The following is a 26,943-nucleotide window of genomic DNA, read 5'->3' on the forward strand; positions in this document are numbered from 1 at the left end:
AATTGCTTTGGGTCACATATGAACACGACGGCAAACAATTGAAAAATTCAGATACCTTACTTCCAAACCTTTCCTATCTCTTTCTTTACCATTATTAACTTTTATCCTGACGTTATCTTTATAATAATTTAGATTCTTCATCTTTTCACTTTTTGGACGGCTTTCCAATGACCAGCTTTCCACTTAGATTCCTTCACTGCTTCCTTCTCCTTTTCCTCCTATAAATCCACCACTTCAAATTTAGGTTTGGCCTAAAACCAACCTCCAATTTTAGTCTCACCCATGGCTGCCTATGCTTACACTAGCCAAAACTCATCATCACAGAGAGGATTAGCCATGGTGTTGGCTCTAGCCTCAGCAATAGTGCTATCACCATTGTATTTAAATCGAAGAAATGATTCGCATTTTTTCAATACGAAATGGAGCTCTGGATTTGTTCTTCCAATGGTTCTTGCTGGACTAATAATCGCCATTAGAACTACGTCGACATCATCAGTCCAAAACGGTGGTAGAGCTTCATTGACCCCTTCTTCAGATCCTTCTTGGGTGCTTAGAATTGGAAGCTCATCTTGGGGACTTGCTGGGATCCTGGTGATGCTCATGCTTGTGCTTTCATGGCAAGAATCTGTCCAAGAATTCTTCTGGAGATAGACAAAAATAAAGAAATTAATCTTCTTTCTATCATATATAGGTGTGTTGTGTGATTATTTCCAGTAAGTAGCCATATCCAATAATGTAGAATTGATGGTGGTAGTAATTAAAAATTTGGTTATGTTCTCTTTTGTATTAATGAAAGCAAAATTACCAGTAAATTATTTTGTTATAATTTTATAAATTTTGAATATTATAAATATTAAATTAGATTTAATAATTAGAAATTGAGAATCATCTTAAAAATTATGATATCTCAAATTTTTAATTTTAATAAATGCAAAAATACATATTAAATTTTGTATATTATTAATTGAAATTTTAAAATTAATTATATATAAAAATAATTAAAATTTGTATATTTATAGATGTTTTAACAAAAAGAAAATAGAGAAATAAATAAATAGAATGTGAAAGGACAACGGTGTCGTTCCAAAGTTTTTATATGGCACCTGGCACCAATCACCGTAGTCCTCTGGCTCCCATCCTGGTAGCACCGTAGCAGCAACGCAAGTCTCGTCTCCTCCTCAATCGTCCTGCCTCGTTTACGAAACCCTAGCGTCAACTCACCGATTTCTCAGTTCTGACAAGGCCGACCCAATTTCCAAGGTTAGCTTTTGGAATTTATTTTTTTTATGCTTCTTTCTACCCCTTGGGCTGTTGGGCATTTCTTTTCTGTTGGGTTACTGAGAAATCGCTGGAAAATTGTGAACAAGTTATTTTGCGCAGATATTTGAAGCTTTTTATTTAATTGTTTGGGTTTTTCTTAGAAGCTTCTTAATTTTAGCTTAATGGTTGATTTTCATGATGGTTCAAGATGTTTATGACCATGGATCCTTTGATAGTTGTGGTTAGGGTTTACAGATTCTCCCTTTGTAAAACACAATTTTGTTTACATTGACCAAAATTAACATGCTTTGTGTGGATTGTTTCTGCTTATATTCATTGAACTTAAAGCATCCTTGAACGTAAAATCTGTAGCGCTATGGTCTCTATAATTTGTATCTTTAGCCCTCAATCATAGCAAATAGAAAAGGATAACAGCATCATAATCATCCCCATATATTGTATAGCAGCCGTCAATCAGAAGCCTTTATGGATATTTTACATCTTCATAGTTTGTAATCCGGCTTGATTTGTCCATACTGTAGGTTCTTGTTTTGTGCTAAAGTTTCTTCAACAACCCAATTTAGCCTGTACCTCTTCTTTTGAATTCTCAATCACTTCGTTGGTTTGTATTTTAGTTTAAGAGATGTTCTTGTAGAAAATAAAGTCTGTTTTGCATTGGGTATGGAGAACCAAAACTGAAGCACCATTTTAGATGTGGGTGAAAAAAATAGTTTGAAAAAAGCTATTTTGATATGTTAGTATTACTAAAACTTATCGAATTTAATTTTAAATTATTTTTTAATACTTTCTAATGAGCATATTTAAGAAAGGGCTTTTCTCAACAACAATTTTAACAGTAATGCCAAACAAGTCCAAAGTATGTTTTTTGTTTGCGTTGCACATTTGAGATGTCTAATGTTTGATCTTGATGTGGGATGTGGATCCTGTTTAAAGAATGGCAGAGGGAGATGAGGACTTGCCAAGAGATGCAAAGATTGTCAAATCACTTCTGAAATCAATGGGTGTGGATGACTACGAACCTCGTGTTATACACCAGTTTCTAGAGCTATGGTATCGTTACGTTGTTGATGTGTTGACAGATGCACAGGTTTACTCTGAGCATGCTGGCAAATCTGCAATTGATTGTGATGATGTCAAGCTTGCTATTCAGTCAAAAGTAAATTTCAGTTTCTCACAACCACCACACAGAGAGGTATGTATCAATCCTTGGTTCTGTAAGTGTCATTATTTCATAGTTTTCAATAGAAACGTTACTTTGTTGCAGCAGGAGGAAATGTAAAATGTGGGTGAATTATCCTGATATTGTTATACGGGCAAAAGGATTCTTTTTAACTCTTGCAATTGAATTTAAATTAGCTGGAAAAGACATGATATTTATTTTGATTGGTTTTGTTTTTGTTCTCTGCATCTCTTGTAAGACTTCGAATGAATATGCCTAACATCATTGCAGTTCATCAGGTTTTATTGGAATTGGCTAGGAACAGGAACAAAATCCCATTGCCCAAGACAATAGCTGGACCTGGTATCGCACTCCCACCAGAGCAGGACACCTTGATTAGCCCAAACTACCAACTTGCCATCCCAAAGAAGCGGCCTGCCCAGGCAGTGGAAGAAACAGAGAAGGATGAAGAAAGCGCTGATCTCACTCAATCACAAGAACCAAAGACAGATGTCCCACAACGTAATACTTCTCAGAGAGTATCCTTTCCCCTTACCAAACGTCCTAAGTAAGAATTTTATGCCCTCACAGTTGAGACGTTTGAGAAAATCATGAACCCTTGATGATTATGTATATCCTGTATCTGTATGAAGTGGAACTAACAGGTGTATCAATTAAGAAGGAAATGAGAAAAAGGAGAGAACGTGGTACTCCTTTTTTCTTGTGTGATTGCTCCAAGTGTATTTGATCAATTTCATTTTTATAGAATTTTGGTTCACACTCAGTGGTGTACTTTTAGTTTCACAGTCGCTTTTATGCATATGTCTTTTGGTCCTGTCTTCTCTTTTTGTTTGCCCAGTTTGAAATAAGAAACACAGAGACGAACAAATAAAAAATCCATGAACGGATTAGACATTATTCCCTGCACCCTGTTGTTAAGGTCCACAAAACTACTGCAAAACAAAGCTCGCTCTTCTCCTAAAGTGGCCTTGCAGGCATAAGACTCTTATGCAGCCAATGCATTGGTATTGGATGATGCATAGCGCACAACAAAAAACGATAAAAGCAACAAACTGTAGCATTTGCTTCAAGCTTGTAGAGTTCGATAACATTTTAAATCAACAGGCTAGTTTTCAAATAATACAATACTGCCATCAGAGGAAGCATAAACAAAGTAGCCTGCATCCAATGTGGGAACTTGAAATAAATCATTTGGTGGCTTTTTTGGATCTAGTTAGTCATCGTGTCCTCATACCAGAACCATTGTAACCGTTCTGTACAAGCATATGTATATAAAAGATTAACCAATGGTCATTAAATGGTATAGGTATACTACTTCACAAACGATCACTTAAGGGTCAACTTCTCCAGCCAACCATCCCACTGGCCGCAGTTTTACTTGAGACAGTAGTCGATCCCCTGTCATACATGCGCTGAATCTCTTCCCTGCACTCCGTCAAACATTTGTCAGGTATGGCTGGAGTCAGCTCCACCACATCCCCCATCTTCAGCTTGCATGTAGGATCACTCAATGGCTTGTGATTCAACCTTGGCCTCAATTCTTCCTTTACAGGAAACCCATATGGAGACCATCTTGAGCTTCCCCGCCCAACCCTTTCCAGCAAATCCATCATATTTGAATTTGCAAGAAACTCTTGCACTGACATCTGCAATATTCACAAAGTACACATTCAATAAGTGCCTAATGGTTTGCTTTTCTTTGCTGAGTCACTAGGAAGTGCCACTGATAAAGATATAACAACCGTCAAAGGCTCCAAGTGCTTAATAAGCTTTGGACAAGTATAGATGAAACATAATTTGCTTAAAATGCTTGATAAACCCTACTAGTATCCGCCACTTATTTTATTTTTCATTTTACTAAACAACTGGTACGGCAATCATTTCGTCCAATGGAAGATACCAAAAACACCAATTACTGCCTATAGTGGCACTGAAGTGCAAAAAAAATTGTCATGCACACTTGGTAAAATAGCTTAAAACAGGCTTCAAGTATGTGGTACAAATTCTTAGCCCTCCAATACCTATTCTGCTTTCAACTTATAACAAAATTAGACCCATGAAAATGAAGGAATCAAACCTTGTCATTCTCAATTATGATGACAAAGACAGGTCCATTCTGGCCACAGTGAGGCTTGTAGGAAAATGGGCAATCATCAGAATGAGTAGGGAATGCACAGGGAGGCTTTATGGAATCAGCACAGCCATTGGAAGATCGGTCTTTGCTCATTGCCTCACACTGCCAGGTTACAACCCATCGTGCCCACTCAACCATCTGAAGCACAAATGAAGAGTGCTTGCAATCACCTTCCTTGTATCTCCAATGAGCTGCAAATCCAAATTCAGCTTGCAAATGCATCTCCTTCGTACGGATTTGAACTTCAAGTGGCACCATTCCTTCAGGCCTTACAACGGTATGGAGAGATTGATATCTGAAGAATAAAGTCAAAGTTAGAAAGAAAAGAATAATTTACTAGTAGCACAATACTGTTGAGCTAAATTATACCCATTGAACTTGGGATGTTTTATGTAGTCTTTGAATTTTCCAGGTACTTCAGACCACAACTGGTGAACAACTTTCAATGCTCTATAACAATCTTCCTCATTTTCAACAATCAGACGTAGACCATGAATATCATGAATCTCATCCATCTTCAGCTTCTTCCTGCATAAAATTTAAAACCATCACATCATTATGCAAATCAATAAATAATATTTATCAAAAATTTTCATTTTGAAGTTTCATTGTGCCATAACAAGCGCTTGCCATCTTAAGCATGTTAAGGCACATGCATGTACTATGGTTTGAACATTGCTCAATCAAAAAACCTAGAGGCCTTTAATTCACAAAATCTAGTATTTATACAAAAGCTGCAGCAACATCAATAATCTAAAATCCACATCCAAAGGGGTCAATTCAATGTCACCGCTTGTTGACTGTAGCTGTTAGACAGGAGACATGGTGACTCTTTCAAGCACCATTTATTTCCATTTTCATTTTTGATCAGGCATTGCCAGATTAAAATGTGTTTCTTAAAAGAAATGTTTCCTGGGCAGAAAGAGAGACACAGAGAGAGAGAGAGATAGAGAGAGGGAGAGGGGAACTCACTTCAACATTTTGCAATAAATGCTATACAAGCTTTTATGCCGTCCAGACAGAACGTGGTATGAAATGGCTTCATCCTTGAGAGCTTTCTCTAATTTCTCTGTTGCAGAAGTAATCATTGCCTCATCAAAAGACTCCACAAGTCTAGAGGACAAATCTCTGTGTTGATCTGGATTGAGATGCTTGAAACACAGATTCTCTAATTGCTCTTTCCAACTAAAGATTCCTAAACGATTTGCCAATGGAGCAAATATCTCCAACGTCTCCTTAGCAAATCTCTGTTGCTTGATCAAAGGCAATGCATCTAATGTCATTATATTATGCAATCGATCTGCCAATTTTATCAGGACAGCCCTGGCATCTGCCATGGCAAGGAACATGGTATGCAACCGATCTGCTTCAACAGTCTTATTTGCTGTGTTGTTATCACGTGCAAGCTTACTCAAGTGACTAAGCTTAGAGACCTGATTCAATGTCACATAGAACTAGATTAGAAGCTTCTAAGATAATCAAAGGAAATTTCATCAACAATATCGACAGAAAAAGAAAAATCTTTCAAATATTATTCCAGTGTTTCAAATAATGGATGCTAAGAAGATAAGTAAAAATGAGGTCCAAAATTTTATCAACCTTAGCTGCTATTTGATGCTGTGACTGTCCAAATTGTCAGCATGCCTTTTAGAAAGGACAGTTGATCAATTTCCACATATTGGCCTAGTAGTGTCTATAATGCCTAGAAACAAGCAGGAATTGAGAAGGCCATGATAGAAAAAAAAACCTACAAGTTCATCTTGAAGGGTAAACTGAGCTTCAAATGGAAGAGAGAAATATGTTCATTAGTTTGAAAAATTAATATTAAAAAGGCAAAATTTGGAAGAGAGATATCGCAAGGTTTGATTAATTTTCCAAGAAAGATGTGATTGTCAAAACTAATTGAAGTTAGCAATTCAAAGGTCAATTCATTACAAGATCATGATCTCAGCTCAGCGACCTTTCAAGGCACAATTCATGCAAGGGAACCACATCACAGTATGACAGCCACAACAATGCTCAGTTTACATAAATTTTGATTGGCAGGACGGACCAGAAAGAGCTTTTCTATTCACACCAATCCTGAAATACAAGAAACCAACCTAAAAAGGACAAGACATCTACATGTTTAAACATAACATTAAACTTCTCGATCTGACTAAACATGGCATTTAAGTGTAGATAATCTATCAAGTTTCATTAACTAACGCATACTTAAATTGGTCCAGTGCAAACTCTATTGCCAAGAAATAAGCAAGTTACGCATAACTGTGAACTTTATTCGCGACGTGATTGATTCTGTATTATTCATTTATATAGAATAAAAATTAGCATTGTATATGGTCGCAATCCTAACATTCAATAACAGATTAAAAAACAATAGCTCATCCTCTTACCCCTTCCACCAAATCTGCTACCCCTGCTCCAAATAGGCTAAATATATAATCATAGCTTAAAAAGGAATCATCAAGAGTGTCATGTAAAAGCCCCGCAGCAACCACTGTAGAGTTAGCCCCAATCATTGCGAGCAAAACTGCAGTCTCGACACAATGCTGCAAATAAGGATCCCCACTTGCCCGCATCTATAAGGAAACAACAAATAAATATTATGAAGGCCAAAAAATACTATGAAACAACAAAATCCAATCAAAATTCAAACACCAGCTTTACCTGTCCTCTGTGTGCTTTCTCGGCTTCATAAAAAGCCTTGACAACAAAATCTTCACAGAAGATTTTATGCCTCATTTGTGCCCCTAACAACAATTCTTTGGCATAAGGCTCATTATTAGGATCAACAAAAGTATCCTCCATATTAAATGTCAGTTCATCCGCAGCAAAAGATGAAGAACCCACATCTGTCCCAACACTTTGAAACTCAAAACTCGGCGAATCATAGTCAACACAGGATCCCAGCGCATGTCTCACAAACCCATTAAAGAATCCACTAGTCCCACTGCGAAATGAACCATGAATTGAACTTTGGAAACCGATATCAGCGCTTCTTTCACGAGCAATTCTCATAGGAGGACTACTAGAACACGAGACTGGACCTTGCAACACCGAAATTGGACTTTGATCCCTCTTTATAGAAGACACACCAAGATATTTACTCGGTGAAAACCGAAACGAACTGCTCAATTCCTTCAAATCCTCTCCTCTATCATGCCATAAAGATCCCAGCTCCTCTCTATCACCAGAAAACGATGAATGTTTTACTGTTGAAGACGAAAACAAACACGACAAGCCACCAACCACAGATTTCTGTGAAGAAGATGCACTAGATGAAGGTGTCGAGTTCAAGTCAAAATCATACGTCGCGTGTGCGTTGATTTGGCACGGATGTGGTGCTGAACATACGCTGCTAGGTGGGCTTGCATATAAAGCTATTGTTGAGACCGCCATGGCTCAACCAGATTTTGGTTGAACTTTAAATTTCAAACCCAAAAGAAACCCAAATGAAGCAATATGCTCACTTAAATCAAATTTTAACAAAAACCCAACAATTTTCTCCAAAAACCCACAAATTTTTAAGGATTCTGTGTTCTTAAGAAGGACCCGGCAAAAAAAAATGATGAGAGATCCAATTGGATCGTGAGCGTTAAAACCTCAGAAGACCCAACACTCGCTTAAAATTTTATATGTATACACACATCATCAAAGAAGCAAAGAACTGAAATTGGAAAGAGTTTCTGTAGTTTTGGAGATACAAAAGAATAAGAAGAACAAACGCTCATGTATGTACAAATTTATGGAGATTTGCTTTGACTTCAGAAATGAACATAGAAAATGAAGTATAAACAAGAGAGAATTTACAGAAATTGAACCCTATGATTGAAATTGAAAGCAAAGAATAGTCAGAGACGCTCGGTTTTTGTACAGATGGAGAGAGAAAGAGATGGGAAAAAGGCTTTTGTTTTCTTTGATATTTTCTGACAATCTCATCTCTCTCTCTCCCTCGCCTCACCGGTTAGCAACCAAGGAAAGGAACAATGAAAGTACGGGATTGTCCTTAGTGAATAACAGAAATAACGGTATTGTGCAACCGGATATTATTTTGAAAATAATTTTTTATTATTTTGAAAATAATTTTTTATTATTTTGAAAATAATTTTTTATTATTTTAAAATTATTATTTAATAAATTACAATTAAATTTTTTAGATTTAATGCCCGTCAATTTAATTTTTAAGTTTCATTAGAGGTTTTTGTTTGAAGAAACTAAAAAATTAGCCTTTTTTTTAATTTACAATCAAATTATCTTGAATCAATTTATATATATTAATTTTTTTTAAATAGTAAATATGCATTGCTCTAATGCATTATATGTTATTAATTTTATAATGCTTCTCATGAAATATATTCCTAATTAATAAAAAAATATATTTTTATTAATTGGATTATAAATTTTAAATTTTTTTAAATTTTTGTATGATAGTTGATTACAACAAAAGGACATTCTATTTCTCATCCAATGAATGTTTTTGCTCAAATTCACCAATCAATTATTGGTTTTGGTTATTCCACTTTCCTCTAATAATAAAGGAAAGGGAGATTTTATAATAATAACTATAATAATAACAATAAATTAAATATAATAAATGTTGTTTTATATAAATTATATAAACGATTTTTTCAACGAATGCTAAAAATCATTAAATATGTTTATTTATTATTAATTTTATATAATTAATATAAGAAATTATATATTTATGTGATATTTATAATTTTTATGTAATATTGTATATTTTTATTTAATATTAATAATTTTTAATATAAAATTAATAAGAAATAAACATATTCAATAAATCTTAACATTGTAATTTTATTCTCATAAAAAAAATAAAAATATAAAATACATTAAAATTCAATGCTTTTATATAGACATTGTTTCAATTAAATAAAAACGTTCTGATATTTTATGGTTAATTTCAATGTGTGAATCATGAATTACTATTATGTGTTGCGCTTAATCTTATCCTCTTAATTATTTAAATATTTTATTAATTCACTTTTTTTTACTCTCTTTTTCCACTCTTATCAATCACTATTTAAAAAAATATTTTATTTAAAATTATCTGATATTTAAAAAAATAATAGATTATTAATTATTTTTTTTAACTTTATCTTTATATTTATTAAAAAATTATTTTATTCATAATTATTTATTATTTATAAAAAATAAAAAGTATGAAATATTTTTTTAATTAATTCTTAACTTTATTAAATATAATAAATATTTATATAATTTTTTTAAAAATATATTAATATCTCTCTTTTAATTGTGTGGGATAATGAGTAATTTTATTAAATTAAAAAATATTTTATTATAATTTATAAATTATTTTTTCATTAATTACCGATTAAAAATTTTAAGCGTGAGATGAGATTGAACAGAGAGGAAATATTTAATAGTTTATTTTTTGGAATGGCAATAGCATTGCAACTCAATCGAATTGTTGTTTTCCCACTAGAAAGATGAGGAACGTCTCCGCGTGCAATTTAGCTTTTGGAAGACAATCAAGCTGGATTGGGGCCCACATTTATGATATTTATTATTTATAAAGATCTTTCTACATTAAACAAGTAATACTCTGTTTCTCAGAGGATAAATCAAAGAAATATTTTTTTAATAATATTTTTTTAACATAATTTCTTATTTTTAAAACTTTATAATTATTTATTAATTTAAATAAATGAAATAAATTTTTAAATTTTAAAAAGAATTCTAATTTTACCATCTTATTATATAAATATTTGCGCACTCCACCTTGCTCCAGAGGCGCTATAGAACTTGTTGGCTGTTAACGACTCTCTTCAATTTCTGTCGTTTTACGTTTATAACAGGTTCCGTGCAGACCACCGATCAACCACGTGGCGTGACTTCAGCAGCCGCCAATGCCACACGGTTAACTCGTGCCACCTAAGCTTGTTCATCACAGACGGCTGGTTGATGCGCCTTTCATTTCGGCAAGGTCACAGGCGGTCACGGTCACTGCACGAGTTAGTTGCATTGCACTGCCGACTGACTCAGCTCTCCTTGTTTTGATGTGGATTCTCTGCGGGGACAGTGAAAGACAGAGAGATTGTGGACCGTTAACTTGTTTGGAATCTGTGTTGGACCTACTGAAATCAATTTTTTTCAACGGTTTAGATTTGTGTGTTTGGTAGTGTCGTATGCTCTGAATCTGGATAGTCAAAATCAATTGATTTTAACAGGGTCGAATGAGACAGCTGCTTCGGTCGCTAATAAAATTAATTTTGAAAATAAATAAATAAAAGTGTAAATATTAAAAAAATAGAAGGATTAAAAAAATCATTTATTATTTTTAAAATTTACTCTAAATTTTCTGCGCTAGTTTTGTTATGTCAGGCACGGACCAATTGAGGCATTAGCTTCTTGTAAGGATTTTACAGAGAATCATAGCCCCCAAAATTGATTTATTTGCTTAATTAAAATTGAGTAAAAGTCTACTTGACCTTTTTAAGGAGTAGTAGTTGTCTATAATCCTTTAAATATTACTCCCTTGTTTAATTTTTATCCACTATTTAAAATTTTTATATAATAATTAAAAAATAATTAAATTATTTAAATTATAATAAAATATTTATTAATATGATTAAATTATATTTTATCTTACCTAATTAAAAAAGAAAAATATTAAGCTGAGTTTTAAAAATTTATAAGAAAAATATTATTTAATAAAGAAAATGATAAAATTTAAAAAATCTTATTTTTTAAAATAATAAATAATTAAAATAAAATAATTTAAAAAATAACAAATAAAAATAGGCGGAATGAGTAATTAATTAAATATTCATTATTTGATTGCTTAATTAAATGCAAAAGCTTAATAATATGTATGTGCCTCATTCTTATCTATGGAAAATGCTTTTTTTTTTTTTTTGAAAAATGGAAAATGCTTATTATTCTTTATATTTTATATTTTTTTATACCTTTTTATTTGTCATGATATTTAATTATTTATAAAATTATTACCGTAAAATGCTAATGATTTTATTTATAATCAAACTATGTGATCATTCGGTTCAACGGTTAGGAATCAATTTTAAATTTTTATATTTTCAGTTGTAATATTTGATGAATATTTTTTTTTAAATAATAGTCAATAATTTGATTTTTAATTGATCACAGTCAATAATTAATCATTGACTACAATAATTATTAGTTGCGGAAAATATTCTGTTTTCATTTTTCAATTTTTGTTCTTATTTTTATTTTTCCAATTTTCTAAATAAAAATTAGAAAATTTGAAGACATGTTCATTTGTTCAATATTTTATTTTTAATTTTAATTTTATTAAAATTTTTAAAAATCAGTACTCTTAAGTTGTCATTGATAAAGCTTCTAAAATAAATTATAATTATTTAAAAATAGTGCTTATTTAATTATGATCATATAAAAATTTTAAAATATTAAGAAATAACTTTTTAAACACAATAAATAATTATTTAAATTTAAAAAAAAAAAACTCACATACATTTTTTATAAAATTGTAATTTTTTTATTCTTTAAATAAAACACATAATTAAGCTAGGATCATTTTTAATTATTATTGGCATTAGAAAGCTATAAATTTTAGGTGAATGACAAAACACGTGTATCAGCGTAAAAAGCCAATCACAGGCGACTGCGTATGGGAAAGAGAGTGTTCATGAAACGTGCAAGCCAAATACTTGCATGCGTTACGACGTCATCTTCTTGCTACTTTGCCGTTACGCTACCATTTTTTTTTAATGTTTATAATCCAACTTACGTAAGTCAAAATCTTATATATTTGAAACAGATCTGTGTATATGTAATTAAATTTATTTTTATTGATATATTTTTATTATTTTTTTTAATTTTCTAACAAGAATTTGTTTTAAATTTATATTATAAAATTATTGAGTGTAATATTTTATTATTTAGATAAAAATATAATTCGAATTGAAAAATTTTTATTCAATAAAAATTAAAATTTGACGAAAATTAATTAGATTGTGTTTGTAAAAGACTATAAAATCAAATATTCCTTACAAAAAGAAAATTGCTATCTCCTACTTCAGGGCATCGCTACATGGGCCATGGCCCAAGCCTCATGCAGCCTCGCTCCACCACCTATAAAAATTTTGTAAAATATTAATATTTATATAATATATAAAAATTTATGTAATAATAATAATAATTTAATTAATAAATATAAATTATAATTAAAATGTTATTTATTATCTCATTTAAATTTAATTAATAAATATTATTTATTTATTAATCATTCTCCATTTAAATAAAATTGTTTAATTTTATTTTTTTTACTCTAATTTAATATATATTTTGCTAGCTCACAAAATTAATGAATAATGTCAAAAAAAAAAAAAAATTAATGAATAAAATAGATTAAATTAATAACTTAGTGAATTTACGTCTATTTTCAAGTGTAACAGTTTATAGTGAAGATATTATATAATATATTTTAAGTATGCATAAATTAATTACGAATTAATATAGATAATTAATATATTAATTTATAATTTTCTTCATCCTTTTTAAATATAATCATTTAACTCATTCACTACTGCTCTTATTGTATGTCTATTAATTATTATTTAATTTTTTTATATTTTTAATAAATAATAAATAAATAAATATTAAATTATTGTTGTACTTTCAATAACTGGATAAAGTTATAATGTGTTTAATTACTTTAATTTTTTTTATCAACCAGTTACTTTAATATTTGATTGATAGTTTAGAAATAATAATTATCAAATTAGATTTATAAGATGATTATATAGCTAAATAATAATTAAAAGTTGCCGCTAAGTGTAATATATTTTTACCATTTGACTAATTTAAATATTTCATTAAGTGAATTTATTTATTTAAATTAAAATAATTGTTTATTTGTTTAGCTTTTAAGGTTTATTTCAGCAATTTTATTCTGCCGTCTAAGTATTCCATTTTTGTTGCTGACAGCGACAGGGAATCTAATTAATACCATGCAACTGGATTTGCTCAAGTCTCGAGCTTTTTTTTTTTTTGATAAAATAAATTATTCATATAAAATATATTATTTTAATTTAAAAAATATAATTATATTAATAAAATATTTGATTTAATACGTTTTATATTTTTTATTATTATATTTAATAAAAAAAAAAATAATAACTATCGAGAAAATAATCACTGAATGTACCAATTCAGAAAGCTCATAAAGGAAGAAAAGAAGAATGGGGAGGGGGAGAGTTTAGTAGAGGAGGTGGTTAGGTTGAGTATTTTACTTTTCTTGCTTTACGTGATTATCCAACAATACTCCCTTGGAAATGTGAATCTTGGAATTCTGTGCTACTTGTTCTACACTTTTACTCATTCTTTTGGATATTTTTATTAAAATTATAATTAAGAAAATTATTTTTTTAAAATATATTAATTAAAAAATATTAAAAAAATTTAAAATTAAACTTAATATTTAAAATGATATTTTTATTAAAAAAAAATAGTTTCCACTCTTTAAATATAATACTAAAGGAGCACTAAGTTAGAGTCCTAAAATTGCTTTATTTTTTTTTAATATAAAAAAATACTAATGCTCCTAACTAGGTTAGCCTGATCATAGGCAGATTGAAAATTAGGCACGAATTGAAACCAAACTTATTAAATTTGAATTCGGGTTCATTAATTGGTTTACAATTTTAAATCAGCTTAAAGCTATCTTTTTTTTTTTATTTTGAATTTGATTATATTGAAATTATCAGTATAATATTTTTTAAAAAATAAAAATTTCATTCATTATTTTATTTTAATTCAAATAAATTAAAATTAAAGCTAAAAATGCTCTCAAAACATATTTAAAATCACTTTGAACTGGCTCGTAGAATTTCAATAACCATGAAACCATGGTTTGAAATCACTAATTATGAAATGAAAACCAATTCAAAACCAATATGCCTCCGTTCCATTTCGAGTGTTTTTTAAAATTTTATTTTATTTTATTTTATCTGTCATTTTTAAAAAATTACTAATGTATTTATTTTTTCTTTACCACCTTTCTATGTTTTTTTTATCACATTTTTCTATCTTAATTAAATATAAATATATTTAATTAATTATCAGTGTTTTTTTTAAATAAAAATTGGGTTATTTAATTATTTTTTTTTTAATTTTATGAAAAATTTTAAAAACATTTAAAATATTAAATTAAATATCTATGTTATTTAAGCCCATTTATTAAAGTAACTTAGATTTAATTTAATTTTTAATTAAATTTAAGTAAAACTCGACATGAATTGTGTTTAAAGATTACCTATATATAGTGGAATCTAAACCCTTTATGTAAATCTAAAATCTCTTTAGTTTATGGAATTCAACGTTTACCAACACCATCATGACCTCGTCATATAAATCAATCTTTAAAATGGGCAAAGGCCCAAATGGGACATGATCAGCCCATCACCGCCTTGACGGTAATTTTCAAAAACACGGGGTTACTTTAGTAATTTAACATCACGAACAGACGCCACCCTTCTTCTCCCTCTCTTCTTTCTCCTTCTTCTTCGTCACCGTTTCCACATGTTTTCTCAATTTCTCTCCTATGTCAAGCCGCCAAACTATAAATTAATCACGCCCCCCCCCCCCCCTACTCCTAGGATTTTCGTCATCTCTATCCAAAAACCTTGCCCCTAAACTCTTTCAAACCATTCGTACATTATATTAAGATCTCTCAACTTACTAAAGAGGTAAGCTTTTTCTAAACTCTTCAACCCAATCACTCCAACTAATACAACCCCCTCACATATTTTCAATACCCTCTACTAAAAGAAACTATTTATTGGGTTTTCAGCTTCAACTGCTACTTTAATCAATGGATGATCTTGAAAAAGCAATACTTATAAGTTTTGATGAATCGGGCACTATAGATTCTGCTTTAAAATCGCAAGCAGTTTCTTTCTGTCAGCAAATTAAGGAAAACCAGACAATATGTAGGATATGTATTGAGAAATTGTGTTTTTGCAATCTTATTCAAGTTCAATTTTGGTGTTTACAGACTTTACATGAGGTTATTAGGGTTAAGTACGCTCTGTTAAGTTTGGAAGAGAAGGATTTTGTCAGGAAATCAGTGTTTTCCATGTGCTGTTTTGACTTGATTGATGATACCAATGCTATTAGGGTTTTAGAGGGTCCTGCATTTATAAAGAACAAGCTTGCTCAGGTTTTGGTTACCTTGATTTATTTTGAGTACCCAGTAATTTGGTCCTCAGTGTTTGTTGATTTTTTGCTTCATTTAAGTAAAGGGGCTATAGTCATTGATATGTTTTGTCGTGTTTTGAATGCATTGGATGATGAATTAATTAGTTTAGATTACCCTCGGACCCCTGAGGAGTTAGGGGTGGCAGGGCAGGTTAAGGATGCAATGAGGCAGCAATGTGTGGGTCAGATAGTGAGAGCATGGTTTGACATTGTATCTATGTATAGGAATTCTGATCCAGAATTGTGTTCTAGCGTCTTAGAATCTATGCGCCGGTATATTTCATGGATTGATATTGGGTTGATAGTGAATGATGTGTTTGTTCCATTGTTATTCGAGTTGATACTGGTTGATGGGGAATTTGAGCAGCTTCAGGGTGCAGCTGCTGGGTGTGTTTTGGCAGTGGTTACTAAGCGGATGGATCCGCAGTCAAAGTTAACAATATTGCAGAGTCTTCAGATTAGTAGGGTTTTTGCCTTGGTAACTGGGGATATTGACCCAGAGTTAGTGTCAAAAATAGCTGCATTAATTACTGGGTATGCTTTGGAGGTTTTGGAGTGCTATAAACGAGTGACTACTGAAGATGCTAAGGAGGTTTCATTGGAGCTTTTGAATGAGGTTTTGCCCTCAGTTTTTTATGTAATGCAGAACTGTGAGGTGGACGCACCGTTTAGTATTGTACAATTTCTTTCAGGTTATGTTGCAACTATGAAGAGCCTTTCTCCGTTGAGAGAGAAACAAGCACATTATGTAGGACAGATATTGGAAGTCATTCGTGCACAAATTCGATATGATCCTATTTACCGGGATAATCTTGATTCATTTGATAAAATTGGAAGAGAAGAGGAAGATAGGATGGTTGAATATAGGAAGGACTTATTTCTGTTGCTGCGAAGTGTGGGTCGAGTGGCGCCTGATATTACTCAAATATTTATTAGAAATTCTTTGGCTAGTGCTGTTGCATCTTCATCAGAAATAAATGTTGAAGAGGTGGAAGCTGCGCTTTCTCTTTTGTTTGCACTTGGTGAATCATTAAGTGATGAAGCCATGAGAGCTGGAAGTGGACTGTTGGGTGAATTAGTGCCCATGCTCCTTTCTACAAGGTTTCCTTGCCATTCTAATAGGTTGGTTGCCCTCGTGTATTTGGAAACAATGACTAGATATGTGAAGTTTGTTCAGGAGAATACACAATATATCCCTTTGGCTCTGGCTGCCTTTCTGGATGAGAGAGGAATACACCATCCAAACATCCATGTGAGTCGCAGAGCCAGTTATTTGTTCATGAGGGTTGTAAAATTGTTGAAAGCAAAGCTTGTGCCTTTCATAGAGAGAGTTTTGCAGGTACTGAGTAAATCATCTACTTGTCTTCTTGTAATGACGCATTAAGCAAATTTTGTAACATATAGTCTTGATTTCTACAGTTTTTGAATTGTTGCTATGAATTGACAGAGCCTCCAAGATACAGTTGCTCGATTTACAAGCATGGATTATACCTATACGTCAAATGAATTTTCAGGTCCTGAAGATGGTAGCTACATTTTTGAGGTCCCTGCCTGCTTACTCCTCCTTCCTTACACACACACACACACACACACACACACACACACACACACACACACTTCTTGTTTGAATACGAAATTTAAGAAATAACATAGAAATGTAGAGACATGCTAATATTTTGTTTTTTTTATAGTTGGTATAAAATTTCGTGTGGGTGTTATCTTCCCTCCTAATATTTATAGTGATTATTCACAGGCAATTGGTTTGTTGATTGGCATGGAAGATATACCACTGCAAAAACAAGCTGATTACCTTTCTTCACTGCTGACTCCCCTTTGCCACCAGGTTATAGCTATTTTTGCAGCTTCTTGAAAGTTTTTTCGTTTAGAATTCCTTTCCTACTATTTTCTTCTTATTGAATTTCGAACTAGTTAACACTTTATGGATGTCTTCTGAAGATGAATGCTTGCTATGCATGCATAATACGATCAGTGTTATTGAGGCGAAAGGCGACAAAGTACCCTATGGCCTTAGGCGAGAGGCGAGACGAGGGCTTTTGTGAAGCAAGGCACCATAGCCTAAATTGTCTAAATTATGCATATATATGTATAACACCTTGCACAAATGTATTCAGATTTCAATAGTTGCCTAGTCTTTCTTACTCTTTTACAGCAAAACAACACCTTACACAAATTTATTCAAATTTCAATTGTTATTAATTTCCTCAATAGCTGTTAGCCTACAATGACACATAAGATACATGTGTTATCCACCATAAATTTGCAAGGGGCACCTCAATGTCAATTTTAATTTCTAATTACTAGTAAAACGACAGATATTAAACAATAGCCATATGACAAAAAATTAAACAACAAATTAACAAAAAAGCATATCTAACAAAACAATTAAAATAAAAATTAAACAATACCCATTTAACAAAAAAAAAAACAGCAATACCCATATAACAATAATAAAATTAACAATGTTACCCATATAACAATAAATTAACAAGAAACATTTCATATCTAACACAACAATTAAAATAAAAAAATAAAAAAAAATAAAACAATACTATGACCAGCAAAGTGAAAAAGAAGAGAGAAGAGTAGAGATTCTGTTTTGAAGAAAAAGACCAGAGAAAAGAAAAAAAAAGCAGAGGTTCTGTTTTGAACTACAGCAGAGTATAAGAAGAGAGAAGAGAATGAGACTTTGTTGTGTTGAAACTTGAAAGAATAAAAACATAGAAGAAGAGGAGAAGTGGAGAAGAAATAGAGGAAAGGAGTAGAGGAGAGAGAGAGGGGAGGCTGAGGCATACCTGTAGTCCCATATTCATTAAAGAGAGGAGGAGAGAAAAAGAAAAAAAAAAAAGAAGAAGAAAGCGTGCAAAGATACTGCTGTGTTTTAGAGAAGAAAGAGAGGAAAGAAGAAGAAGAAGAAGAAGAAGAAGAAGAAGAAGAGGGTAGAGAGAGAGAGAGAGAGAGAGAGAGAGAGAGAGATACCTGTTGTTGAGAGAAGTGAGCTAGGTTGTGTATTTCTCCTTTTCTCCTTTTTGCTTTCTATTTGCGCGAGGTAGCCAAGACTAGATAGGGATTTTTTCATTTGGGTTACAAAACAATTAAAAAAGAAAAAAAATTTACTCCAAAGAGGCATCGCCTCAGTGCCTCGGAGCCCCTTGCCTCGCCTGCTGGGGGCGCTCGCCTTATTGAAGGCAAGCTAGGCTGTGCCAGGCGAGGCGCTAGAGGGGCGCCTCCCCTCAGTGCCTCTGGCGCCCTTAATAACACTGAATACGAATAGCAAAGAACTTTTGATATGTTGTCTGAAGTAGTTTGCTTATGTATATGTTGCATATGCCTATTAATTAACCATTCCTCTTTCATTCTGAATTGTTTGTTTAATACAGGTTGAGATTTTGCTCATGAATGCCAAATTGCTAAATTCAGAAGAGTCTCAAGCTAAAATTGTAAATGTTCAGCAAATAATTGCGGCAATTAATGCACTCAGCAAGGTTCTCTCCTGTTCTTTAGCCATCTGAAATGCTACTCTGGAGCAAAATTTCCCTTTAGCATCTTTTCTTTCTATTTTAGATAAAATCAATTATTTGCTGAAGTAAATAGTTCCTAAATTATAATATGATAGATCTTTATAGTAGCCAAATCATTTTAGCCTACTATCTTTTAGGTTCTGTTAATTTTTACTTATTAATTTTTTTTAGTTACGTAAAAACATGTCGAACATGTTTTTGAAGCTTCTTTTCTATGTTCTAGAAGTGCTTTGGAAATTATTTTCATAGGAATACAGTCTGTCCTTACAATTTCACTTTGTAATGCAGGGGTTCAGTGAGCGTCTTGTAACTGCTAGTCGTCCTGCAATAGGTCTCATGTTTAAGCAGGTTGTTATTTAATATCTTTTGTGTTATATTTCTTGTACTACGTGCTACCTATGGTTTCCCCCTTCAATTTGCAAAAACCAATGAGTTAATAAATCTTTGTTCAAATTTATATCTTCAACTTTTTATGATCAAGAAGCTGCGTCATATATATTATCTTGTTGATGGCTGTGATGTTCAAATTACCTCCTTAAAAATGGTCGGGTGAAGGATCTGCTGCTATTGATTGGACTTTTTCAATTTCCCCTCTGTTGTTTTAAATTTTAGTTTCCTCTCTTGTTGTTCCAGACATTGGATGTTCTTCTACAAATTCTTGTTGTGTTTCCGAAGATAGAGCCTCTCCGGATTAAGGTAAGAGTTAGATATGGATCCATGGGAGTGCTTATTTTTTATTTTTATTGACTATACATATTGCCTAACGCTAGCATTCATGGCCTTTAGGTCACATCCTTTATACATCGGATGGTGGACACTTTAGGAGCATCTGTATTTCCTTATCTTCCAAAGGCATTGGAGCAGCTGCTTGCAGAATGTGAGGTAAAATAAATCTGTTCATATTAAATTGGTCTAGAATTTCCTCTTCTACTTGTAACTACTTTTCTGACATTTTCTTGATTGCAATAATTCTTTTCTTTTCTGCAAGTAATGCTGAGTGTGTTTGGCATGATAACGGATGGGATGGGATGGGATCAATGCTTGCCTCACCTGCCCTTGCACAGAAAGTGGTAGTCAGTGCACTTGGGTGGGATGAATGCATTGCTGATAAAAAGTCCACATCAGCCTCTGCGCGTGCCACATGGTGTGCGCTTTGTGGTCCCTGTGGCAGCTTCTCTCCTTTGGCCATGCAACTCAATTGACTGTTGCACCAACAGTCATTTTAATTTTAATTTTTTCTTTTCATTAAGAAAAAGACAAAAATACCCTCAACAGAAAAAGCCATAATATTGGGGCTTTTTGAGAATAGGAAAATTTGCTCTATCCTATATACACCCATAAACATGTTCCAATTTGTTGTAACAAATTCTAATATCAATAAAAATACAAGTTGTTCAAATAATTTTATCTTCAAATAAAAATTGATTTTATTTTTTCTAATAATCAATGTAATTGATTTTTATTGTTAATAAAAGAATTATTCTTTGAAAACCGGAACTGGAGCAGAACCATCTTGAACTGGACAAAACCGGGGCTCCACTGGAACTATGACAGCGAAAAACCGAAATCAGAACCGCCTTCAAACCAGACTGGGACTGGCCCGTAACTGGCTTGAACTGTTTGCTAAAGGGCCAGTTCCGGTGCAACCCTACCTACGGAACTGGACTGGAATCGGCCGTGGCCTGGTCTACATAGTGTCTGTGTAAATGTCTGGCATAGGAAATCCTCGTCATTTCCTATTGTTTTCTTTAAAATTTTTATGTTGGAAAGTGTAACACCACTGCATGTTGGGTTTTGAGTCTCTTGACATGATATAAAGAAACTTGTTTGCTTTTTGGAGTTAACATTTTTATATGATAACAAAAAATTAAAAGTTGCTGCGATTTTGGTAATATGCAAGCTTACTGTTTAGAACAGTTTAATTCTTGGCTTGCATCCTTATGGTAGCTAAAGTGAGCAAAGCAAGTGGTCTCCTCCGGTAACAGATATCCCAGGCTTATAAAATGGATAAAGTTCAGAGTTTTCTGGCGTCAAATGGATTGGAGAGAGCCCAAATCTTAGCTTGCATTGATATGTTAGTGTAATGGTTAAATAAAAAGTTTGTGCAGCCTCACATGGATTTGAGGCAGCTTTTTTGTAGTATAGTTTGTTAGGGTTCTGGCCTCCAGTGTGCTGTCAGATATTTGTTATGGTGGTGGGCATGGTTTAACTTTTTTGAGTTTTTTGTAAATTGTAATGGAAGCACAATTAAATCTTCCTTCTTGTGATCCTCAGGATTGCTTATATATTTGAGAATAATTCATCTTTGTGCTACAACACGTTAAGTTTCAGCCTATTAAAGGTGTTTGTACAGTTAGACTAGAAGTGCAATACTTCTGTTGATGGTTTTGAGACATAGGAATCTAGGGGCCCTTTCTGACATTGTCTTTGAAACATATTTTTTAGCATCTTTCAGCCAAGCACCTTTTAAGTTCACTGTCTTTGGGGATCCTTCTGGCATTGTCTTTGAAACATATTTTTTAGCATATTTCAGTCAAGCACTTGGATATTGATACGGACCTGCTGTCTAACAAAGCTTAATGTTGAAAAAGATCCATATAGTGACCCTAACTATTTTGAGATTAAGGCTTAATTGTTGTTGTTGTTGTTGTTTAAGTCAAGCACCTTTATGTTCTTTTTCAGAAAACAATTAGAAAACTTTTCTTGAATGTGTCGGGTTTTTGGCCCAAAACATTTCAAATGCCTTTTAAAGAAATCTCTGGTTGATCTAAATCAAAATATTGGTGATTTTGGGAACAATAACTGTAACAGCAATGCCCAACATACTCTAGTTCTTCTACATTCTTCAATTATCTGATGTGGAAGCAACATCTATATCACTTTGTTTAGTAATTCAGAACTTTTAAGGATCATTTGGCTTTCTGTAATATCCTCCTCTCGGGAAATGAGGTTTTTAAGTTAATTAAATTGCTTTATAATAGATTTTGCATGATAAGGAAACTTTGTCTTTTGCCCTAGGCAGGGTATGAAACTTTGGAGGAATTTGTTATGAACATGATAAGCTTTAGATCTTTGTGCATAATGCCTAATGTTACAATACATGAAGACCTGATTTTGGAATGTATTTATTGCAGCTGAAGGAAATGGTTGGTTTTCTTTTACTACTCAATCAACTTATTTGCAAATTCAACACCTCGGTTCGTGACATAATGGAGGAAGTTTTTCCAGCCATTGCTGGCAGGGTATTTAACGTTATCCCAAAGGATGCATTTCCTTCAGGACCTGGAACCAATTCTGAGGTATGTAAATCCTAATCCAACAATATTTTTTTAATTCATGAAGGTCTCTTGCCAGCAGCATCTTAATTGCATATATATGGTTTGTTAGACATTAATTAAGGTTGTGCATGGTTATTTTCTTGATTATTACATGGTTTATGTAATATTGAGTATGCTGTTTTTTATATTAATTCAAATTTATTTTCATTTTTCATAAATTACTTACGGTTTAAATGGTACCTTCTTTAAGGCATTGTGTTGAATTATATGTCTTGGTTCCTTGTTTTTCTTGTAGGAAATCCGTGAATTACAAGAACTTCAGAAGACATTTTACACATTTCTGCATGTGATAACGACGCACGGTCTATCCTCAATCTTCCTTTCACCCAAAAGTAGGGTCTACTTGGATTCTTTGATGCAGTTGCTGCTGTACGCAGCGTGTAGTCACAAGGATATCCTTGTAAGAAAGGTGAGTCTGGAACTTAATTTTGATGACTGACAGATTGGATCTTCTAAAATTTTTCATCATTTATGATCTTGATGTCACATTTTTATCCCTCTGATTCAGGCATGTGTGCAGATATTCATTAGATTAATTAAAGATTGGTATGACAAACCTCGTGGGGAAGAAAAGGTTTGTCTGCTCTTTAATATCTAGTTCTTAGCTGCATTTTATGGTGTTGATTTTATTGCTTTAATGGGATAAAATTTATTCAGGTGTCAGGTTTTCAAAGTTTCATAATTGAGGCCTTTGCAACCAATTGTTGTCTGTATAGTGTGCTTGACAAATCCTTTGATTTCCAAGATGCAAATACTGTGAGTATTATGCATTAGATTTTTATTTTCTTATTGCAATCCACTTTACCAGTTAAAATGCTATTTATATGGACATATAGAGTGCGTTATAAATGGAAGGTTGCTTTGGAGAGTTTTGATGGTTGCCTGTGGGATAAAATAGAAAAAGCTACTTTACTATCCATTTTATGAAATTCTGGTGTGCCGAGAATTTTGGTGCAGTCTAAAAGAGGACATTGATAAATTGATGTGGATGCATGCAAAGTTGCAAACAAGAAATCGGAGCCAGGGTTCCGTGGAAATGTTTGTTTGATGCTAATACCAAAAATGATGCATAGTAATAATGGCTATGATTCATAGATTTCTGAAAATTGAAGAGTTGTGCCAGACTTTATGGTTCATGGTGAATATTTGGGTTGAATGAGTTAACTTGCGTGTGAGTTTCAATTAGTTAAAACAATCAATGGCTGTTACTGCCCCATGAAGAGTAATGCCCAGTTGCTGAGTTCTTTCTTTCTTTCTTTTTCCTTCCTTTTTCTTTTTTTTTTTTTTTTAATACAAGGGTTTAATCATTGTTCCAATGAGTGTCTGACACTTTAATATTTCCGTGTCTTCCTTCCCTTTCCTTATTTTCAGAACATATATAGTGACAGTATGAGTGGGCCTGAGTGGGAACAAAATCAGGCTCATGCATGGTTTTATCTTGTTGGGTGCTGATGTGGTTGGATTGATAAACTCTATATTTTGTATAATTAAGTGTTTAATGTTGCAGTTGATAACTTCATTTGATGAAATATATAAAGGCGAGCATGTAAAAACTAGTTCTGAAACAATACAAAATCTTCATTTCTATTGACTAGTGAGGTTAAAAAATTAAAATGAGAACTTCAGATTGCACCATAAGGTTAACAGACAAAAATTATATTTGCTTGCTATGCTTTGTATTTACTTTTGTAATTGCTGTTCTGGATCTCTGTGGCAGCTTGTTTTGTTTGGAGAAATTGTACAGGCACAGAAGGTCATGTATGAGAAGTTTGGTGATGAATTTCTCCTTCATTTTGTGTCAAAAGGCTTTCCATCCGCACATTGCCCTCAAGATTTGGCACAGCAATACTGCCAAAAGTTGCAGGTAAGAAGCCAAGTACCGACTATTTTCTCATATTATGGAGTATTGGGGCCTGTAGGAATGACATTTGAGATGTTCCCTATGTATTTGTTGCAAAAAGGCTTCAAGTTACAAAATTTCACTCTGGCTAGTAGATATTTCACATTGTATCAAGGATTGTATTCAAATAGTGGAATCTGCCCCCTTCATTTGGCCTTATAAAGCCATTTGATCTCTTTTTAGCCATTTCATCTAAAAATAGGAAATTTCCCATGTGTTATGGCTACAAAGTCTTCTAGGTTTGTTCCTAGAGATTTTATCTTACTCTATACATAATATATGAGAAAGGCGAATTTGGTTCTGAGTGTCTTGGCCTTCATATTCAATCACTGTTTTTCCCAGATGACTCAGGCAAGATGTTGAATAGACCGACAGCTGATCTTGGTTCATCCAGGATTGAGCACTCCAGAGTCTGTGGAAGTGCCATCTCTTAATGTACTGCATAGATACAACTAATTGTGTTTGATTGCTCTAATTCCTGCTCTATGCTTTTGATGTTTGTGCAGGGTAGTGATTTCAAAGCATTGAAATCATTCTACCAGTCACTCATGGAAAATCTAAGGCTTCAACAGAATGGAAGCCTTGTTTTCAGATAGCAGCATCAAGATTAAAGAAGTACGTTGTGTTTTAGCAAAAGCATGTCAATTTCATACCTAAATGTGCTGTGATTTTTGTTTTGTGGCAATCCAGTCTTGGACGAGCAAAGGGGTGTAAACACTTAACGAGCTTCTTGTCATGTCAATGTTGCAGGATTTGTCCATGTAAATACCATGTTTATCTTTTATTTGTGGACAATGAGGTATTTATGTGCTGCACTCCTCTTTTAAGTTAATCGAAACTGTAGTCGGATCTCTTTTAATTTGATTCATGCATGGTGACTGATTTGGTTTTGAATTATTTTCTTGCAGTTGTATATTTCCGGCAACAGGATTCTTTACTACAAAAAGTTGTTTTTTTGACAGCCACTGCTCTCTCTCTCTCTTTTTAATTTATTTTTTTTTAAATAAATTATTTTTCTTATTTTTGGTGGGATTTATGTAATCAAATATTGAATGCAGTTGTCAAGACACTTACAAGAAAATGGCTATGGTTTTTGTTGGCCATATTTTGAGTTGAAAAACAAGAGAGAAGAAAGTAAAATACAAGTTTTGTCATCAAGCTGTATTGTGTGCTTTACAATTGCATCTTTTTTTTTTTTTTTCCCTTTAGTTAGGGGGCCATTGCTGCAAATATGATTGATTTATGTATCTAATCACCTGTTATATTATCGTTTCCTTACTTTTTCAAGGTGTGCAAACTGTCCAGTGATGGAATGTTTAAGGTGTCTAATCATTTTCTTGAAATAATTGAGATTGTAATAAAATGGTTGCATTTGAAAGCAAAGAAAATAAGAGGAAGGATCATAATCACACATATGGAAGACTTTGAACTTTCTAATTCTTCTTGGTTTTTGTTTTTTCTTTGGTGATATTGTTATAGTCTTTATTGGTCCCTCAGCCGACCTTCCCCTCCAGCCTCCCTCCTCCACACCCACAAATAAGAGAAAACGTTACTCTCATGTGGGGAACAGACAAGAAAATTCTATGTGAAAATTTGCTTATTTTTCTCTCATGCGTCAATTTCTCATAAACGCATTTTCACAATTGCTTTGTGTCCTGTCTTGATTTGATAGGAGATATAATTTTGAAACATTGAAAATTAAGAAATTAAAAGAAAATTAACTAAATTGATCTTAAAATATTTATTATTTGTAAATTTTTTATTTAATAAAATTCTTCTAATACTTTTTTTATTTTTAACTATATTTTTAAAAAAAAAAAATTATTGATAAATTTTGAAAAAGTTAAACTGTTAAATTTTGATCAAAATTGAAACTGAACTCGGGAATTTTAGCTCAAATCACCTTAAATTGAAAATCTTCCAATTTAAAATCAGCTCAAACGACACTCCTAAATTAAATTTACATTAAATATTTAAAATTAAATTAGAATAGTTAAATAAAATGAAAAGGTGATAACATAAAATCAATATTAATGCTTTGATTCAATGGATGTTTCCAGTATGAGCTAATGGTTATGTGAAGAATTGTCGTCAGCAAATTCCAGATGAAAGAAAGGTCATAAAGGGAGAGGTTTTGTCACCCAAAAGTATTTATCAATACAGGACTTTGATTAGAACAATTTAGAAATGCTCAAGACATGATCAAAATAAAATTCACTGTCTTTGCCCATAACCCGTCAAGCAAGAATGCCTCATTTTCATGGAAAAATTAATGGGTTTACCCCTAATTTGTTTCCTATAATTTTCTCACCTTACTTCTGCCTTAA

General features: G+C 32.5%; 3 protein-coding genes across 6 annotated transcripts; 2 read left to right on the forward strand and 1 right to left on the reverse strand.

Moving 5' to 3' along the window:
• Positions 1 to 1,093: 1,093 nt before the first annotated feature.
• On the forward strand, positions 1,094 to 3,224 carry LOC110664539 (transcription initiation factor TFIID subunit 9). Its single transcript, XM_058149130.1, has 3 exons — positions 1,094 to 1,260; positions 2,215 to 2,473; positions 2,740 to 3,224. The coding sequence occupies exons 2-3, from the start codon at positions 2,216 to 2,218 to the stop codon at positions 3,010 to 3,012; spliced, it is 531 nt and encodes a 176-aa protein (XP_058005113.1). The 5' UTR covers positions 1,094 to 1,260; position 2,215; the 3' UTR covers positions 3,013 to 3,224.
• A 276-nt stretch (positions 3,225 to 3,500) lies between these two features.
• On the reverse strand, positions 3,501 to 8,540 carry LOC110664529 (probable GTP diphosphokinase RSH2, chloroplastic). Its single transcript, XM_021824254.2, has 6 exons — positions 7,266 to 8,540; positions 6,992 to 7,177; positions 5,568 to 6,028; positions 4,965 to 5,123; positions 4,539 to 4,890; positions 3,501 to 4,107 (listed from the first exon to the last, which is right to left on the reverse strand). The coding sequence occupies exons 1-6, from the start codon at positions 7,995 to 7,997 to the stop codon at positions 3,799 to 3,801; spliced, it is 2,199 nt and encodes a 732-aa protein (XP_021679946.2). The 5' UTR covers positions 7,998 to 8,540; the 3' UTR covers positions 3,501 to 3,798.
• A 6,612-nt stretch (positions 8,541 to 15,152) lies between these two features.
• Positions 15,153 to 25,774, forward strand: LOC110664545 (exportin-T). Of its 4 annotated transcripts, XM_021824274.2 has the most exons (16): positions 15,205 to 15,328; positions 15,433 to 17,178; positions 17,287 to 17,382; positions 17,593 to 17,682; positions 19,238 to 19,342; positions 19,667 to 19,726; positions 20,012 to 20,074; positions 20,165 to 20,260; positions 22,513 to 22,677; positions 22,952 to 23,125; positions 23,225 to 23,290; positions 23,374 to 23,472; positions 24,434 to 24,580; positions 25,123 to 25,231; positions 25,367 to 25,415; positions 25,525 to 25,774. In XM_021824274.2, exons 2-14 carry the CDS (start codon positions 15,454 to 15,456, stop codon positions 25,210 to 25,212), a joined length of 2,976 nt encoding a protein of 991 aa, XP_021679966.2. In that variant the 5' UTR covers positions 15,205 to 15,328; positions 15,433 to 15,453; the 3' UTR covers positions 25,213 to 25,231; positions 25,367 to 25,415; positions 25,525 to 25,774. The 4 variants fall into 4 exon arrangements, with proteins under 4 accessions (XP_021679970.2, XP_021679962.2, XP_058005114.1 ...); XM_021824278.2 differs by having other exon boundaries at positions 15,153 to 17,178; positions 25,307 to 25,415; XM_021824270.2 differs by having other exon boundaries at positions 15,153 to 17,178.
• The last annotated feature ends 1,169 nt before the right edge of the window (positions 25,775 to 26,943 follow it).

This window comes from Hevea brasiliensis, chromosome 6 (assembly GCF_030052815.1).
Source record: "Hevea brasiliensis isolate MT/VB/25A 57/8 chromosome 6, ASM3005281v1, whole genome shotgun sequence".
NCBI lineage: Eukaryota > Viridiplantae > Streptophyta > Magnoliopsida > Malpighiales > Euphorbiaceae > Hevea > Hevea brasiliensis.

Excerpts from the sequence above, each read along its gene's own strand:
- LOC110664539 (XM_058149130.1), top strand. The coding sequence starts at position 2,216 with ATGGCAGAGGGAGATGAGGACTTGCCAAGAGATGCAAAGATTGTCAAA. Across the intron at positions 2,474-2,739 it reads CACAACCACCACACAGAGAG|GTTTTATTGGAATTGGCTAG; the intron begins GTATGTATCAAT and ends GCAGTTCATCAG.
- LOC110664529 (XM_021824254.2), bottom strand. The coding sequence starts at position 7,997 with ATGGCGGTCTCAACAATAGCTTTATATGCAAGCCCACCTAGCAGCGTA. Across the intron at positions 6,029-6,991 it reads TAGCAGATTTGGTGGAAGGG|GTCTCTAAGCTTAGTCACTT; the intron begins GTAAGAGGATGA and ends ACATTGAATCAG. Across the intron at positions 4,108-4,538 it reads TCATAATTGAGAATGACAAG|ATGTCAGTGCAAGAGTTTCT; the intron begins GTTTGATTCCTT and ends TGAATATTGCAG.
- LOC110664545 (XM_021824278.2), top strand. The coding sequence starts at position 15,454 with ATGGATGATCTTGAAAAAGCAATACTTATAAGTTTTGATGAATCGGGC. Across the intron at positions 17,383-17,592 it reads ATGGTAGCTACATTTTTGAG|GCAATTGGTTTGTTGATTGG; the intron begins GTCCCTGCCTGC and ends GATTATTCACAG. Across the intron at positions 20,261-22,512 it reads AGCTGCTTGCAGAATGTGAG|CTGAAGGAAATGGTTGGTTT; the intron begins GTAAAATAAATC and ends TATTTATTGCAG.